Consider the following 13,646-nt stretch of genomic DNA (forward strand, 5'->3'; position numbering starts at 1 on the left):
ACCCCAAAAATCCCCAAATATCCCAAAATTCACCCCAAAATTCACCGTAAAACCCCCAAAATTCACCCAAAATTCACCCTAAAACCCCTCAATTACCCCAAATTCACTCCAAAACCCCCAAAATTCCCCCCAAAATCCCAAAATTCACCCCAAAATTTACCCCAAAATTCACCCTAAAACCCCAAAATTCACCCCAAATTTCCCAAATTTCCCCTCCCCCACCTCTCTCCTCTCTCCTCTCCCGCCCCTCCCCCCCCCATCGGGGCTCCCTTTATGCGGGTTCTCCCCCTCCCCCCCCGCGATGACGTCACCGCCCATTGTTCCCCGATATATCGCGATATCCGACACCGCCCGGGGGGGGTGGGGGCGGGGCCTGGACCCCCCCGTGCCCATTTTGGGAGAAAAGAACAAAAGGGGGCGTGGCCGGGGCGGTGACGTCACCGCGCGCCCCTCCCCCACCCCCCGCAGCTGTCGCGGCTTTTCGGGACCCCCCCCCAAAATGACAGGGGGGGGAGGGGCGGGGGGGGGAGGGGGGGAGGGGTCACCTTCACCCATCCCCCACCCCCAACACAACCCGGCCGATTTGGGGCCAAATTCCACAATTTTGGTACAAAATTCCCCCAAAATTGCTTTATTTTGGTATAAATTCCCTAATTTTGGTACAAAATGGGGCAAAAATTCCTTAATTTGGTACAAAACATCCAAAAATTCCCTGAATTCGGTACAAATTCCTAAATTTTGGTACAAAATGACCCCGAAATTCCTTTATTTGGGTACAAAATGGGACCAAAATTCCTTAATTTGGTACAAAACCTCCAAAAAATCCCCCAAATTTGGTACAAAATTCCTTTATTTTGGTACAAAACCTCCCCAAAATTCCATTTGGGACCACATTCTTTAATTTTGGTACAAAATGGCCCCAAAATTCCTTTATTTGGGTACAAAACCTCCAAAAATTCCTTTATTTTAGTATAAAATGGGGCCAAAATTCCTTTATTTTGGTACAAAATGGCCCCAAAATTCCCCGAATTTGGTACAAAATTCCTTAATTTTGGTACAAAATGGGACCAAAATTCCTTTATTTTGGTACAAATTCCTTAATTTTAGTACAAAATTACCCCAAAACTCCTTTATTTGGTACAAAATCCTCCAAAAATTCCTTTTGGAACCCAATTCCTTATTTTGGTACAAAATGACCCCAAAATTCCTTAATTTGGTACAAAACCCTCAAAAAATTCCTCGAATTTGGTACAAAATTCCCCCAAAATTCCATCTGGGACCAAATTCTTTAATTTTGGTAAAAAATGGCCCAAAAATTCCTTTATTTGGTATAAAACCCCCAATTCCTTTTGGGTCCAAATTCCTTAAATTTGGTAAAAATAAAACCAAAATCCCTTTTGGGTCAGAATTCCTTTATTTGGGTACAAAACCCCCAAAATTCTTTATTTTGGTACAAAACCCTCAATTCCTTTTGGGTCCAAATTCCCTTCATTTGGTAAAAAAAAACAAAACAAATTCCTTTATTTGGCTCCAAATTCCTTTATTTGGGTCCAAATTTCTTTATTTGGGTTCAAATTCCTTTATTTTGCTCCAAAACCCCCAAAATTCTTTATTTTGGTTTAAAAACCCCCAAATTCCTTTATTTGGGCACAAAAGAAACCAAAAATCCCTTTTGGGTGCAAATTCCTTATTTATTATTCCTTTATTATAAATGGAGATTTAACCCTAAAAATGGGAAATTTAACCCCAAAAATGGGAAATTTAACCCCAAAAATGGGGATTTTTAACCCCAAAATTCATACCCAGACACCAAAATTCAGGTACTGACCCCAAAAATGGGGAATTTAACCCCAAAAATGGGGGATTTAACCCCAAAATTCATACCCAGACCCCAAAAATGGGGATTTAACCCAAAATTCATATCCAGACACCAAAAATGGGGATTTTTAACCCCAAAAATGGGAAATTTAACCCCAAAATTCATACCCAGACACCAAAATTCAGGTACTGACCCCAAAAAATGAGGATTTAACCCCAAAAATCAGACACTGACCCCCCAAAATTGGAAATATAACCCCAAAATTCATATCCAGAGCCCAAAAAATGGGATTTAACTCCAAAAATGGGGATTTCACCCCAAAAAATGGAGATTTAACCCCAAAAAATGAGGATTTAACCCCAAAATTTGGGTCTAACCCCCTTAAAATTTGAATCCAGACCCCAAAAATGGGGATTGAACCCCAAAAATGGAGATTTAACCCCAAAATTCATATCCAGACACCAAAAAATGGGGATTTAACCCCAAAATTCATATCCAGACACCAAAATTCAGGTACTGACCCCAAAAATGGGGATTTAACTCCAAAATTTGGGTCTAACCCCCCCTAAAATTTGAATCCAGACCCCAAAAATGGGGATTTAACCCCAAAAATGGAGATTTAACCCCAAAATTTGAGTCTAACCTCCCAAAATCAGGGTCTAGACCCCAAAATGGGAAATTTAACCCCAAAATTCATATCCAGACACCAAAAATGGGATTTTTAACCCCAAAAATGGAGATTTAACCCCAAAATTTGGGTACAGACCCCAAAAAATGAGGATTTAATCCCAAAATTTGGGTCTAACCCCCCTAAAATTTGAATCCAGACACCAAAAATGAGGATTTAACCCCAAAGTTTGGGTCTAACCCCCTTAAAATTTGAATCCAGACCCCAAAAATGGGGATTTAACCCCAAAAATCAGATACTGACCCCCCAAAATCAGGGTCCAGACCCCAAAATGGGAAATTTAACCCCAAAATTCACATCCAGACCCCAAAAATGGGGATTTAACCCCAAAATTTGGGTCTAACTCCCCTAAAATTTGAATCCAGACCCCAAAAAATGGAGATTTAACCCCAAAATTCATATCCAGATACCAAAAATGGGGATTTAACCCCAAAAATTCAATTCCAAACCCAAAATCCTGGGATCCAACCCCAAAAATTCAATTCCAGACCCAAAATCCTGGGATCTAACCCAAAATTCTGGGTCCAGACCTTAAAACCAGGGGGCAAACCCCCAAAATTTAAAATGGAATCCTCAAAAATGGATAAAAGCCCCCAAAATTCGCTGTAATCACCCAAAAATCTGGGTTTGACCCCCCAAAATTGGGTGTAATCCCCAAAATTCGGGTTTATATTCCCCAAAATTCGGGTTTTTACCCCCCAAAATCCGGGTCCAGACCCCAAAAAATCCTAATTTACCCCAAAATTCAGATTTAAGACCCCCAAAATTCGGATTTAACTCCCAAAATCCAGGTCCAGACCCCAAAAATCCCAATTTACCCCCAAAAAACTGGGATAAACCCCCCAAATTTGGGTCTAATCCCTCAAAATTTGGGTCTAATCCCAAAAATCCAGATTTAAGTCCCCCAAAATTCAAGTTTAATCCCCCAAAATCTGGGTTTAAACCCCCAAAATTCGGGGTCTAATCCCAAAAATCGAGATTTAAATCCCCCAAAATTCAAGTTTAAACCCCCAAAATTCGGGTCTAATCCCAAAAATCGGGGTCTAATCCCAAAAATCCACATTTAAGACCCCCAAAATTCAAGTTTAATTCCCCAAAATCTGGGTTTAACCCCCAAAATCCGGGTTAAACCCCCCAAAATGCAGCCCCTTCCCCAAATTTCCCATCCCCCCCTCACAGAGGGATCCAGCCCCTCAAAATCCCCAAAAATTCCCCAAAAATTCCCCAAAATTTGGGGTCTTTATGGCTCGATAGGGGTGGGGGTGCAGCACCAGTTCCGGCCCCCCAAAACTCCCTAAAAACCCCCCCCAAATTCCCCAAATTTGGGGTATCCAGCCCCCCAAAACCCCCTAAAAACCCCCCTAAAATCCCCCCAAATTTGGGGTGGCCAGCCCCCCAAAACCCCCTAAAAAACCCCCCAAAATTCCCCAAATTTGGGGTGGTCGGACCCCCAAAACCCCCTAAAAACCCCCCTAAAATCCCCCAAATTTGGGTTGCCAGCCCCCCCAGAACCCCCAAAAAAACCCCCCCAAATTTGGGGTGGCCAGCCCCCCCAAAACCCCCTAAAAACCCCCCCAAAATTCCCCCAAATTTGGGGTGGCCAGCCCCCCAAAATCCCCCAAAAACCCCCCCAAAATTCCCCAAATTTGGGATGGCCGGCCCCCTAAAAACCCCCCCAAAATTCCCCAAATTTGGGATGGCCAGCCCCCAAAAATCCCCCAAAAACGCCCTAAAATCCCCCAAATCCCCCTAAAATCCCCCAAATTTGGGGGCGCTCATGGCTGGGGGGGGGGAGGGGGGGCAGCGCCATCTCCAGCCCCCCCAGCCCCCCCAGGACCCCCAGATCCCCCCCAAATCCCCCCATAGAGAGCCGGCTTTGGGGGCGGCCCCGCCGCGCAGGCGCACATGCGCGTACAGCGCCAGCTTTGGGTCTGGGGGCGCCGCCGCCGGGGGGGATTTGGGGGCGGGCTCAGGGGTCGCGGCGGGGTCACGGCGCAGGCGCACTACGGGGACGCCGTTGCGCAGGCGGCAGCGCCCCCCGCAGGACACGCAGTCGTGCAGGGACACGCGGGGCTCCCGCATGAGGAGGGGGCGCCCCGAATTGGGGAGGGGGCGCCCTGAGTTGGGGAGGAGGCGGCGCAGCCGCTTCCGGTTCCGGTTCTTCTTCCGGTTCCGCCGTTTTTGGCCAGGCCCCGCCCCGTTGGGGCCTGGCCCCGCCCCTCGGCGCATGCGCACGTCGGTCTCGCGCAGTTCGTATTTCGGGGGGGGGTCCCGAGGGGGGGGAGGGGAGGGGGCGGGATTGCCCCTCCCCCCCCCGCGGCCCCGGAACGCGCCCTGGCCGAGCCTGGGGGGAGGGGAGGGGGGTCAGGGACCCCAGACCCAAATTGGGGGGGAGGGGAGGGGGGGAGGGGACCCCAGACCCAAATTGGGGAGCCCAGACCCAGGATTAGGGACCCCAGACCCAAATTGGGGGGGAGGGGAGGGGGGTCAGGGACCCCCAGACGCAAATTGGAGGGGAAGGGAGGGGGATTAGGGACCCCAGACCCAAATTGGGGGGGAGGGGAGGGGGGTCAGGGACCCCAGACCCAAATTGGGGGGGAGGGGAGGGGGGTTGGGGACCCCAGACCCAAACTGGGAAGCCCAGACCCAAAATTAGGGACCCCAGACCCAAACTGGGGGGACAGGAGGAGGGTCAGGGATCCCAGACCCAAAATTAGGGACCCCAGACCTGAAACAAGGGACCCCCACCCAAAACTGGGGACCTCTGCTCAAAATTTTGGGGCCCCTCTGGGCTTTCTGGAGTCATCAGGGTTTTTGGGTTCCTCGTCAGGGTTTTGGGGTCCCCCTCAGGATTTCGGGGTGTTTGGGGTCAGGATTTTGGGGTTTTTGGGGTCAGGATTTTGGGGTTTTTGGGGTTTTCGGGGTCAGGATTTTGGGTGGTTTTTGGGGTCAGGATTTTGGGGTTTTGGTGTCAGGATTTTGGGGATTTCGGGGTTTTCGGGGTCAGGATTTTGGGTTTTTGGAGTCAGGATTTTGGGGATTTTGGGGTTTTCAGGGTCAGGATTTCGGGTGTTTGGGGTCAGGATTTTGGGGATTTTGGGGTGTTTGGGGTCGGGATTTTGGGGTCAGGATTTTGGGGTTTTTGGGGTCAGGATTTCAGGGTCCGTCCCCCTCAGGATTTTGGGGTCAGGATTTCGGGGTCAGGATTTGGGGGTGGTTTTTGGGGTCAGGATTTTGGAGTTTTTGGGGTTTTTGGTGTTTTTGGGGTACCTCTCGCAGGTGCGGCACTCGCAGCCGCGGTTGCCCTCCCCGAAGAAGCCGTCGCCATAGAAACAGGTGATTTCCGCCCGGGGGGGGATGTCCTGCAGGGCCTGCACCCGCGCCCCGCCCGGCGCCGACACCAGCTGTGCCCAAAAATGAGATATCCGTAAAAATGGGACCCCAAAAATGAGATATCCCCCAAAAATGAGATATCCCCGAAAATGAGACCCCAAAAATGAGATATACCCGAAAACGGGACCCCAAAAATGAGATATACCGCAAAAACGGGACCCCAAAAATGAGATATCCCCAAAAACGGGACCCCAACAATGAGATATCCCCAAAAAACGGGACCCCAGAACTGAGATATCCCCAAAAATGAGATATCCGCGAAAACGGGACCCCAAAAATGAGATATCCCCGAAAATGGGACCCCAAAAATGAGATATCCCCCAAAAATGAGATATCTGCGAAAACGGGACCCCAAAAATGAGATATCCCCCAAAAATGAGATATCCCCGAAAACGGGACCCCAAAAATGAGATATCCCCAAAAATGGCACCCCAAAAATGAGATATCCCCAAAAATGGGACCCCAAAAATGAGATATCCCCGAAAATGGGACCCTGAAAATGAGATATCCCCCAAAAATGAGATATCCCCGAAAACGGGATCCCAAAAATGAGATATCCCCAATCTCGCCATTTCCCCTCACATTTCCTGCTCTTTTTCCCCTCACATTTCCCGCTCTTTTTCCCCCCTTCGCATTCCTCCATTTTCCCCTCACATTTCCCGCCCTTTTCCCGTCACATTTCTCTCCATTTTCCCCTGACATTCCTCTATTTTTCCCCCTTTTCCCCTCACGTTTTCCCACCCTATTCCCCCCTTCATGTTCCTCTGTCTTTTCCCCTCACACTTCCCCCCATTTTCCCCTCACATTTCTCTCCATTTTCCCCTCACATTTCCCTCCATTTTCCCCCTCACATTTCTCTCCATGTTCCCTCCACATTTCTCTCCATTTTCCCCTCACATTTCCCACCCTTTTTCCCCTCACATTTCTCTCCATTTTCCCCTCACATTTTCCACCCTTTTCCCCCTCACATTTCTCTCCATTTTCCCCTCACGTTTCCCACCCTTTTCCCCCCTCACGTTTTCCCGCCCTTTTCTCCCCTCACGTTTCCCCGCCCCTTTTCTCCCTCACGTTTTCCCCGCCCCTTTTCTCCCCTCACGTTTTCCCCGCCCCTTTTTTCCCCTCACATTTTCCCCGCCCCTTTTTCCCCTCACCTTTCCTGCCCTTTTCTCCCCTCACACTTCCCCCCATTTTCCCCTCACACTTCCCACCCTTCTCCCGTCACATTTCTCTCCATTTTCCCCTGACATTCCTCTATTTTCCCTTCACATTTTTCCCCCTTTTCCCCTCACGTTTTCCCACCCTATTTCCCCTTTCATGTTCCTCTGTCTTTTCCCCTCACACTTCCCCCCATTTTCCCCTCACATTTCCCACCCTTTTCTCCTCACATTTCCCACCCTTTTCCCCCTCACATTTCTCTCCATGTTCCCATCACATTTCTCTCCATTTTCCCCTCACATTTCCCACCCTTTTCCCCCTCACATTTCTCTCCATTTTCCCCTCACATTTCCCACCCTTTTCCCCTTCACATTTCTCTCCATTTTCGCCTCACGATTCCCACCCTTTTCTCCCCTCACGTTTTCCCGCCCTTTTCTCCCCTCACGTTTTCCCGCCCTTTTTCCCCCTCACGTTTCCCGCCCTTTTTTTCCCCTCACACTTCCCACCCTTTTTCCGTCGCATTTCTCTCCATTTTCCCCTGACATTCCTCTATTTTCCCTTCACATTTTTCCCCCTTTTCCCCTCACGTTTTCCCACCCTATTCCCCCCTTCATGTTCCTCTGTCTTTTCCCCTCACATTTCCCTCCATTTTCCCCTCACATTTCTCTCCCTTTTCCCCTCACATTTCCCACCCTTTTCCCCCTCACATTTCTCTCCATGTTCCCTCCACATTTCTCTCCATTTTCCCCTCACATTTCCCACCCTTTTCCCCTCACATTTCTCTCCATGTTCCCTCCACATTTCCCACCCTTTTTCCCCTCACATTTCTCTCCATTTTCCCCTCACATTTCTCTCCATTTTTGCCTCACGTTTCCCGCCCTTTTCTCCCCTCATGTTTTCCCCGCCCCTTTTTTCCCCTCACGTTTTCCCGCCCTTTTCTCCCCTCACATTTTCCCCTCACGTTTTCCCCGCCCCTTTTCTCCCCTCACGTTTCCCGCCCTTTTTTTCCCCTCACACTTCCACCCTTTTCCCACATTTTTCCCCCTTTTCCCCTCACGTTTTCCCACCCTATTCCCCCCTTCATGTTCCTCTGTCTTTTCCCCTCACACTTCCCCCCATTTTCCCCTCACATTTCTCTCCATTTTCCCTCACATTTCCCACCCTTTTCCCCCTCACATTTCTCTCCATGTTCCCTCCACATTTCTCTCCATTTTCCCCTCACATTTCTCTCCATTTTCCCCTCACATTTCCCACCCTTTTCCCCTCACATTTCTCTCCATTTTCCCCTCACGTTTCTCTCCATTTTCGCCTCACGTTTTCCCGCCCCTTTTCTCCCCTCACATTTTCCCGCTCTTTTCTCCCCTCACGTTTTCCCCGCCCCTTTTCTCCCCTCACGTTTTCCCGCCCTTTTCTCCCCTCACGTTTTCCCGCCCCTTTTATCCCCTCACGTTTTCCCGCCCTTTTCTCCCCTCACGTTTCCCGCCCTTTTCTCCCCTCACGTTTTCCCGCCCTTTTCTCCCCTCACACTCCCCACCCCAAACCCAACCATTCTCACCCAAACCCACCAAAAAAAACCCCCAAACCGCCCTGGTTGAACTCACCCTGCAGTTGGGCCGGACAATCTGCGGACAAAGCAGCACCATCAGCAGCCGCTCCAGCCCCACCACGCCCAGGTGAGCCCTGAGGGCGCTCGGGGGCCTTGCGGGCCGGGGAGGGGGGGGAAGCTGCCGGACAGATTTTTGTGTTTTTAGCCGGGTTTTGGGGCGGTTTTGGGCTCCCACCGTGGTTGATGAAGGCGGCCGGGCCCAGCCAGAGCTGGTTTTCCTGCGGCGGGTGGAGTACATGAGGCTGAAGTCGTTGTCGCCCGCCCGCAGCAGTGCCCGGTCCGAGCCCCGCAGCTCCACGCTGCAGCCGCCCAGCAGCTCCAGCGTCTCGTGCTTCTGCCTGAGCAGCAAAAAAAGGAAAAAAATCACATTTTTGGGGTTTTTTTTTAAAATATAGAGGGGCTTTGGGGAGTTATTAAAGGTAAATTCTGCAGATAGCAGGGCTGTGGAGTTAGGCCCCCGCAGCTCCAGCATCTCGTGCTTCTGCCTGCGCACCCCAAAACAGGGAAAAAAAGGAAAAAAATCACATTTTTGGGGGGTTATTAAAGTATAGAGGAGTTTGGGGAGTTATTAAAGGTAAATTCTAGAGATAGCAGGGCTGCAGAGTTAGGCCCTGCAGCTCCAGCGCCTCGTGCTTCTGCCTGCACACCCAAAAAATGTCAATAAAACCCCAAATTTTGTGGAGATTTTGAAAATTTAGAGGGTTTAGGGCAAGTTTTAAAGGTAAATTCCGATTCTGGAAATAGCAGAATTATATTAAAGTAGCAGCTCCAGCACCTCGTGCTTCTGCCTGCACACCCAAAAATGTCAATAAAACCCCAAATTTTGTGGAGATTTTGAAAATTTAGAGGGTTTTGGGAAGTTTAAAAGTGAATTTTAGAGATAACAGAATATAGAATTAAGTAGCAGCTGTAAGATTTCTTACTGCAAAAATTATATAAGAATTAAAACACTGAGAATAAACAAAACAATGGCTTGCATGTTAATATGTGTTTAAATTAATTAAGATTGCAGGGGAGTTTTTGGGGTTCCAGGGCAGTTTTTGGGGCGGATTTTGGGGGTTTTGGGGTATTTTGGGTTATTTTACAGATTCCAGGGCAGTTTTTGGGGTGGATTTTGGGGGTTTTGGGGTATTTTAGGTTATTTCACAGATTCCAGGGCAGTTTTTGGGGTGGATTTTGGGGGTTTTGGGTATTTTAGGTTATTTTACAGATTCCAGGGCAGTTTTTGGGTGGATTTTGGGGTTTTTGGGTATTTTAGGTTATTTTACAGATTCCAGGGCAGGTCTTGGGGTGGATTTTTGGGTATTTTAGGTTATTTTACAGATTCCAGGGCAGTTTTTGGGGTGGATTTTGGGGGTTTTGGGTATTTTGGGTTATTTTACAGATTCCAGGGCAGTTTTTGGGGTTCCAGGGCAGGTTTTGGGGTGGATTTTGGGGTTTTTGGGTATTTTAGGTTATTTTACAGATCCCAGGGCAGTTTTTGGGGTGGATTTGGGGGTTTTGGGTATTTTAGGTTATTTTACAGATCCCAGGGCAGGTTTTGGGATGGATTTTGGGGGTTTTGGGTATTTTGGGTTATTTTACAGATTCCAGGGCAGTTTTTTGGGGTGGATTTTGGGGGTTTTGGGTATTTTAGGTTATTTTACAGATTCCAGGGCAGTTTTTGGGGTGGATTTTGGGGGGTTTTTGGGTATTTAGGTTATTTTACAGATTCCAGGGCAGTTTTTGGGGTTCCAGGGCAGTTTTTGGGGCAGTTTTTGGTGATTTTGGGCTCACCACGTGCGCGTGGACACCACCCTGGCGCCGTTGGTGTCGCGGCTGTAGCGGGTGCAGCGTTTTGGGGTTTTTGGGTATTTTACAGATTCCAGGGCAGTTTTTGGGGTTCCAGGGCAGGTTTTGGGGTTCCAGGGCAGTTTTTGGGGTGGTTTTGGGGGTTTTGGCTCACCACGTCCTTGTGGACACCACCCTGGCGCCGTTGGTGTCGCGGCTGTAGCGGGTGCAGCGTTTTTGGGTTTTTGGGTATTTTACAGATTCCAGGGCAGTTTTTGGGGTTCCAGGGCAGTTTTTGGGGCAGTTTTTGGTAATTTTGGGCTCACCACGTCCTGGTTGACACCACCCTGGCGCCGTTGGTGTCGCGGCTGTAGCGGGTGCAGCGCTGGATGCTGAAGCCGCTCTCGGGCAGGAGCGTCCGCAGGTACCGGAACACCTGGGGGGGGGGAACCAGGAGGGGGGCTCGGGACCCCCACAGAGCCCCCAGACCCCTCCAGGGACCCCCCAAATCCCTCCCAGGGACCCCCAAATTCCCCCACAGAGCCCCCAAATCCCTCCCTGTGCCCCCCATAGGGACCCCCAAACTCACCCAGACCCCTCCAAGGACCCCCCAAATCCCTCCCTGTGCCCCACTGAGCCCCCAAACCCCTCTGAGGATCCCCAAATCCCTCCCAGGGACCCCCAAACCCCTCTGAGGATCCCCAAACCCACCCAGGGACCCCCAAACCCCCCACAGAGCCCCCAGACCCCTCCCTGTGCCCCACTGAGCCCCCAAATCCCTCCCTGTGCCCCACTGAGCCCCCAAACCCCTCTGAGGACCCCCAAACCCACCCAGGGACCCCCAAAACCCCCCATAGAGCCCTCAAATCCCTCCCTGTGCCCCCCATAGGGACCCCCAAACCCCTCTGAGGATCCCCCAAATCCCTCCCAGGGACCCCCAAACCCCCCATAGAGCCCCAGACCCCTCCCTGTGCCCCCACTGAGCCCCCAAACCTTCTGAGGACCCCCCAAATCCCTCCCTGTGCCCCACTGAGCCCCCAGACCCCTCTGAGGATCCCCCTAATCCCTCCCAGGGACCCCCACTGAGCCCCCAAATCCCTCCAGGGACCCCCAAATTCCCCCACGGAGCCCCCAAATCCCTCCCTGTGCCCCACTGAGCCCCCAGACCCCTCTGAGGAGCCCCCAAACCCCCCCAGGACCACCCAAAGAGCCACTCAGACCCCCCTGTATCTCCCATAGGGACCCCCCAAGCCCCCCCAGGGACCCCTAAACTCCCCCAGGATCCCCCAAATCACTCCCAGGGACCCCCAAATTCCCCCAGGACCACCCAAAGAGCCACTCAGACCCCCCTACATCTCCCATAGGGACCCCCAAATTTCCCCCAGGACCCCCCTATGTCCCCCATAGGGATCCCCAGATCCCCCCAGGACCCCCAAATTTCCCCCAAGACCCCCCTATGTCTCCCATAGGGACCCCCCAAAGACCCCTAAATTCCCCCAGGATCCCCCAAATCCCTCCCAGGGACCCCCAAACCCCCCTAAGACCCCCAAAGAGCCCCCCAGACCCCTCATAGGGATCCCCAGATCCCCCCAGGACCCCCAAATTCCCCCCAGGGACGCCCCTATATCTCCCATAGGGACCCCCAAACCCCCCCTAAGACCCCCAAAGAGCCCCCCAGACCCCCCTATACTCCCCATAGGGACCCTCGAAGCCCCCCAGGGACCCCCCCAAACCCCTCTGAGGACCCCCAAGGAGCCCCCCAACCCCCCCTACACCCCCCATAGGGCCCCCCAAAGACCCCTCCCCTTACACCCCCCAGCCCCCAAATCCCCCCCCGTGTCACCCAAACCCCCCAGACCCCCCCTATATCCCCCCAAAACCCCCCTATACCACCCATGGGTCCCACCAAAGACCCCTCCCCTTACACCCCCAGCCCCCAAATCCCCCCCATGTCACCCCAAACCCCCCCAGACCCCCCTATATCCCCCCAAAGAGCCCCCCAAACCCTCCTATACCACCCATGGGTCCCCCCAAAGACCCCCCAGACCCCCCCCACACCCCCATAGGGACTCCCCAATACCCCCCGGGGACCCCAGATCACCCCAGGACCCCCAAAACCCCCCTATATCCCCCCAAAGACCCCCCAAACCCCCCAATACCACCCATGGGTCCCACCAAAGACCCCCCAGACCCCCCCACACCCCCCATAGGGACTCCCCAATACCCCCCGGGGACCCCAGATCACCCCAGGACCCCCCGTACGTGGATTTTGAGCGCTGCCCGCTGCGCCGGCGCCGCTGGCGGAAGAACGCGGGGGCCCAGGCGCCGCTCAGCGTCCGCCAGGCGGCCTCCAGGTCCCGCCGCTGCCGGAACGCCGCGATGGCCGCGCGGAGCTGCGCCCGCCGCCGCAGCGCCGGTAACGGGCTGGGGGAGCGGAGAGATCGGCAACGGGAACGGGACAGACTCGGGACCGGGATGGGGACAGCGGGACCGGGACCGGGAGAGCATCGGGACCGCCGGGATGGGGACACCGGGACTGGGATCCCGCACACCGGGATGGGACCGCGCTCCCACCCCGGTGACACCCCCGGCACAGGGACCCCTCCCCACGCCCGCACCGCCCCGTTCTGCCGCTCAGGGCGCTCCCCCGCGGGTGCCGCTGCCCCCTCCGCAGCGCGGCTCGGCCCCCGGTGTCCCCTCCCGGTATCCCGGGCTCACCTGACGCCCATTTTGTGCGTCCGGAATCCGAGCACCGAGTCCAGCACGAGGCTCGTGGCCAGGTCATCGTTCTCGCAAAGCTCCCGCGCCGTCACCGCCGTCCCCGTCGCCCGGGCCCGCATGGGCTGCGGCTGCCGCCGCCGCCGCCTCCGCCGCGCCTGCAGCACCGGGAGCAGCACCGGGAGCGTCACCGGGCGCTGCCGCGGGGCGGGACCCCGAGCACGGGGCGAGCCCCGGGAGCCCCGTCCCGGCCGTTACCGCAGCGCCGCGGCCGCGGGACCGGCCGGGGCCGCCGCCGGTACCGGGCCCGGAGCGGCCCCGGCGCCGCCGCCCGCCCGCTCCCGCCGCCCGCTCCGCCATCCCCATTGGCCGCCCGCCTCCCGCGCCGCCGCTGCGATTGGCTGCCCGAGGGGAGTCCCGCCCCCTCCGTGAGGCGCTCGGCGAGATGATTGGTGCAAGCGGCGGCGCCACCTCATTGGTTAGCGGCGTTGCGGGCG

The 13,646-nt window shown here is 53.5% G+C and overlaps 1 protein-coding gene across 1 annotated transcript; it reads right to left on the reverse strand.

The window, feature by feature from the left end:
* Positions 1-4,256: 4,256 nt before the first annotated feature.
* On the reverse strand, positions 4,257-13,529 carry LOC141727702 (uncharacterized). Its single transcript, XM_074533982.1, is given in 11 exon segments — positions 4,257-4,851; positions 5,778-5,911; positions 8,657-8,671; positions 8,673-8,677; positions 8,837-8,875; positions 8,878-8,999; positions 10,758-10,867; positions 12,694-12,725; positions 12,728-12,855; positions 13,150-13,307; positions 13,408-13,529. Coding segments are annotated over 11 exon segments (1,446 nt in total). The 5' UTR covers positions 13,516-13,529.
* Between the last annotated feature and the right edge of the window lie 117 nt (positions 13,530-13,646).

This window comes from Zonotrichia albicollis, unplaced genomic scaffold (assembly GCF_047830755.1).
Source record: "Zonotrichia albicollis isolate bZonAlb1 unplaced genomic scaffold, bZonAlb1.hap1 Scaffold_207, whole genome shotgun sequence".
Classification (NCBI taxonomy): domain Eukaryota; kingdom Metazoa; phylum Chordata; class Aves; order Passeriformes; family Passerellidae; genus Zonotrichia; species Zonotrichia albicollis.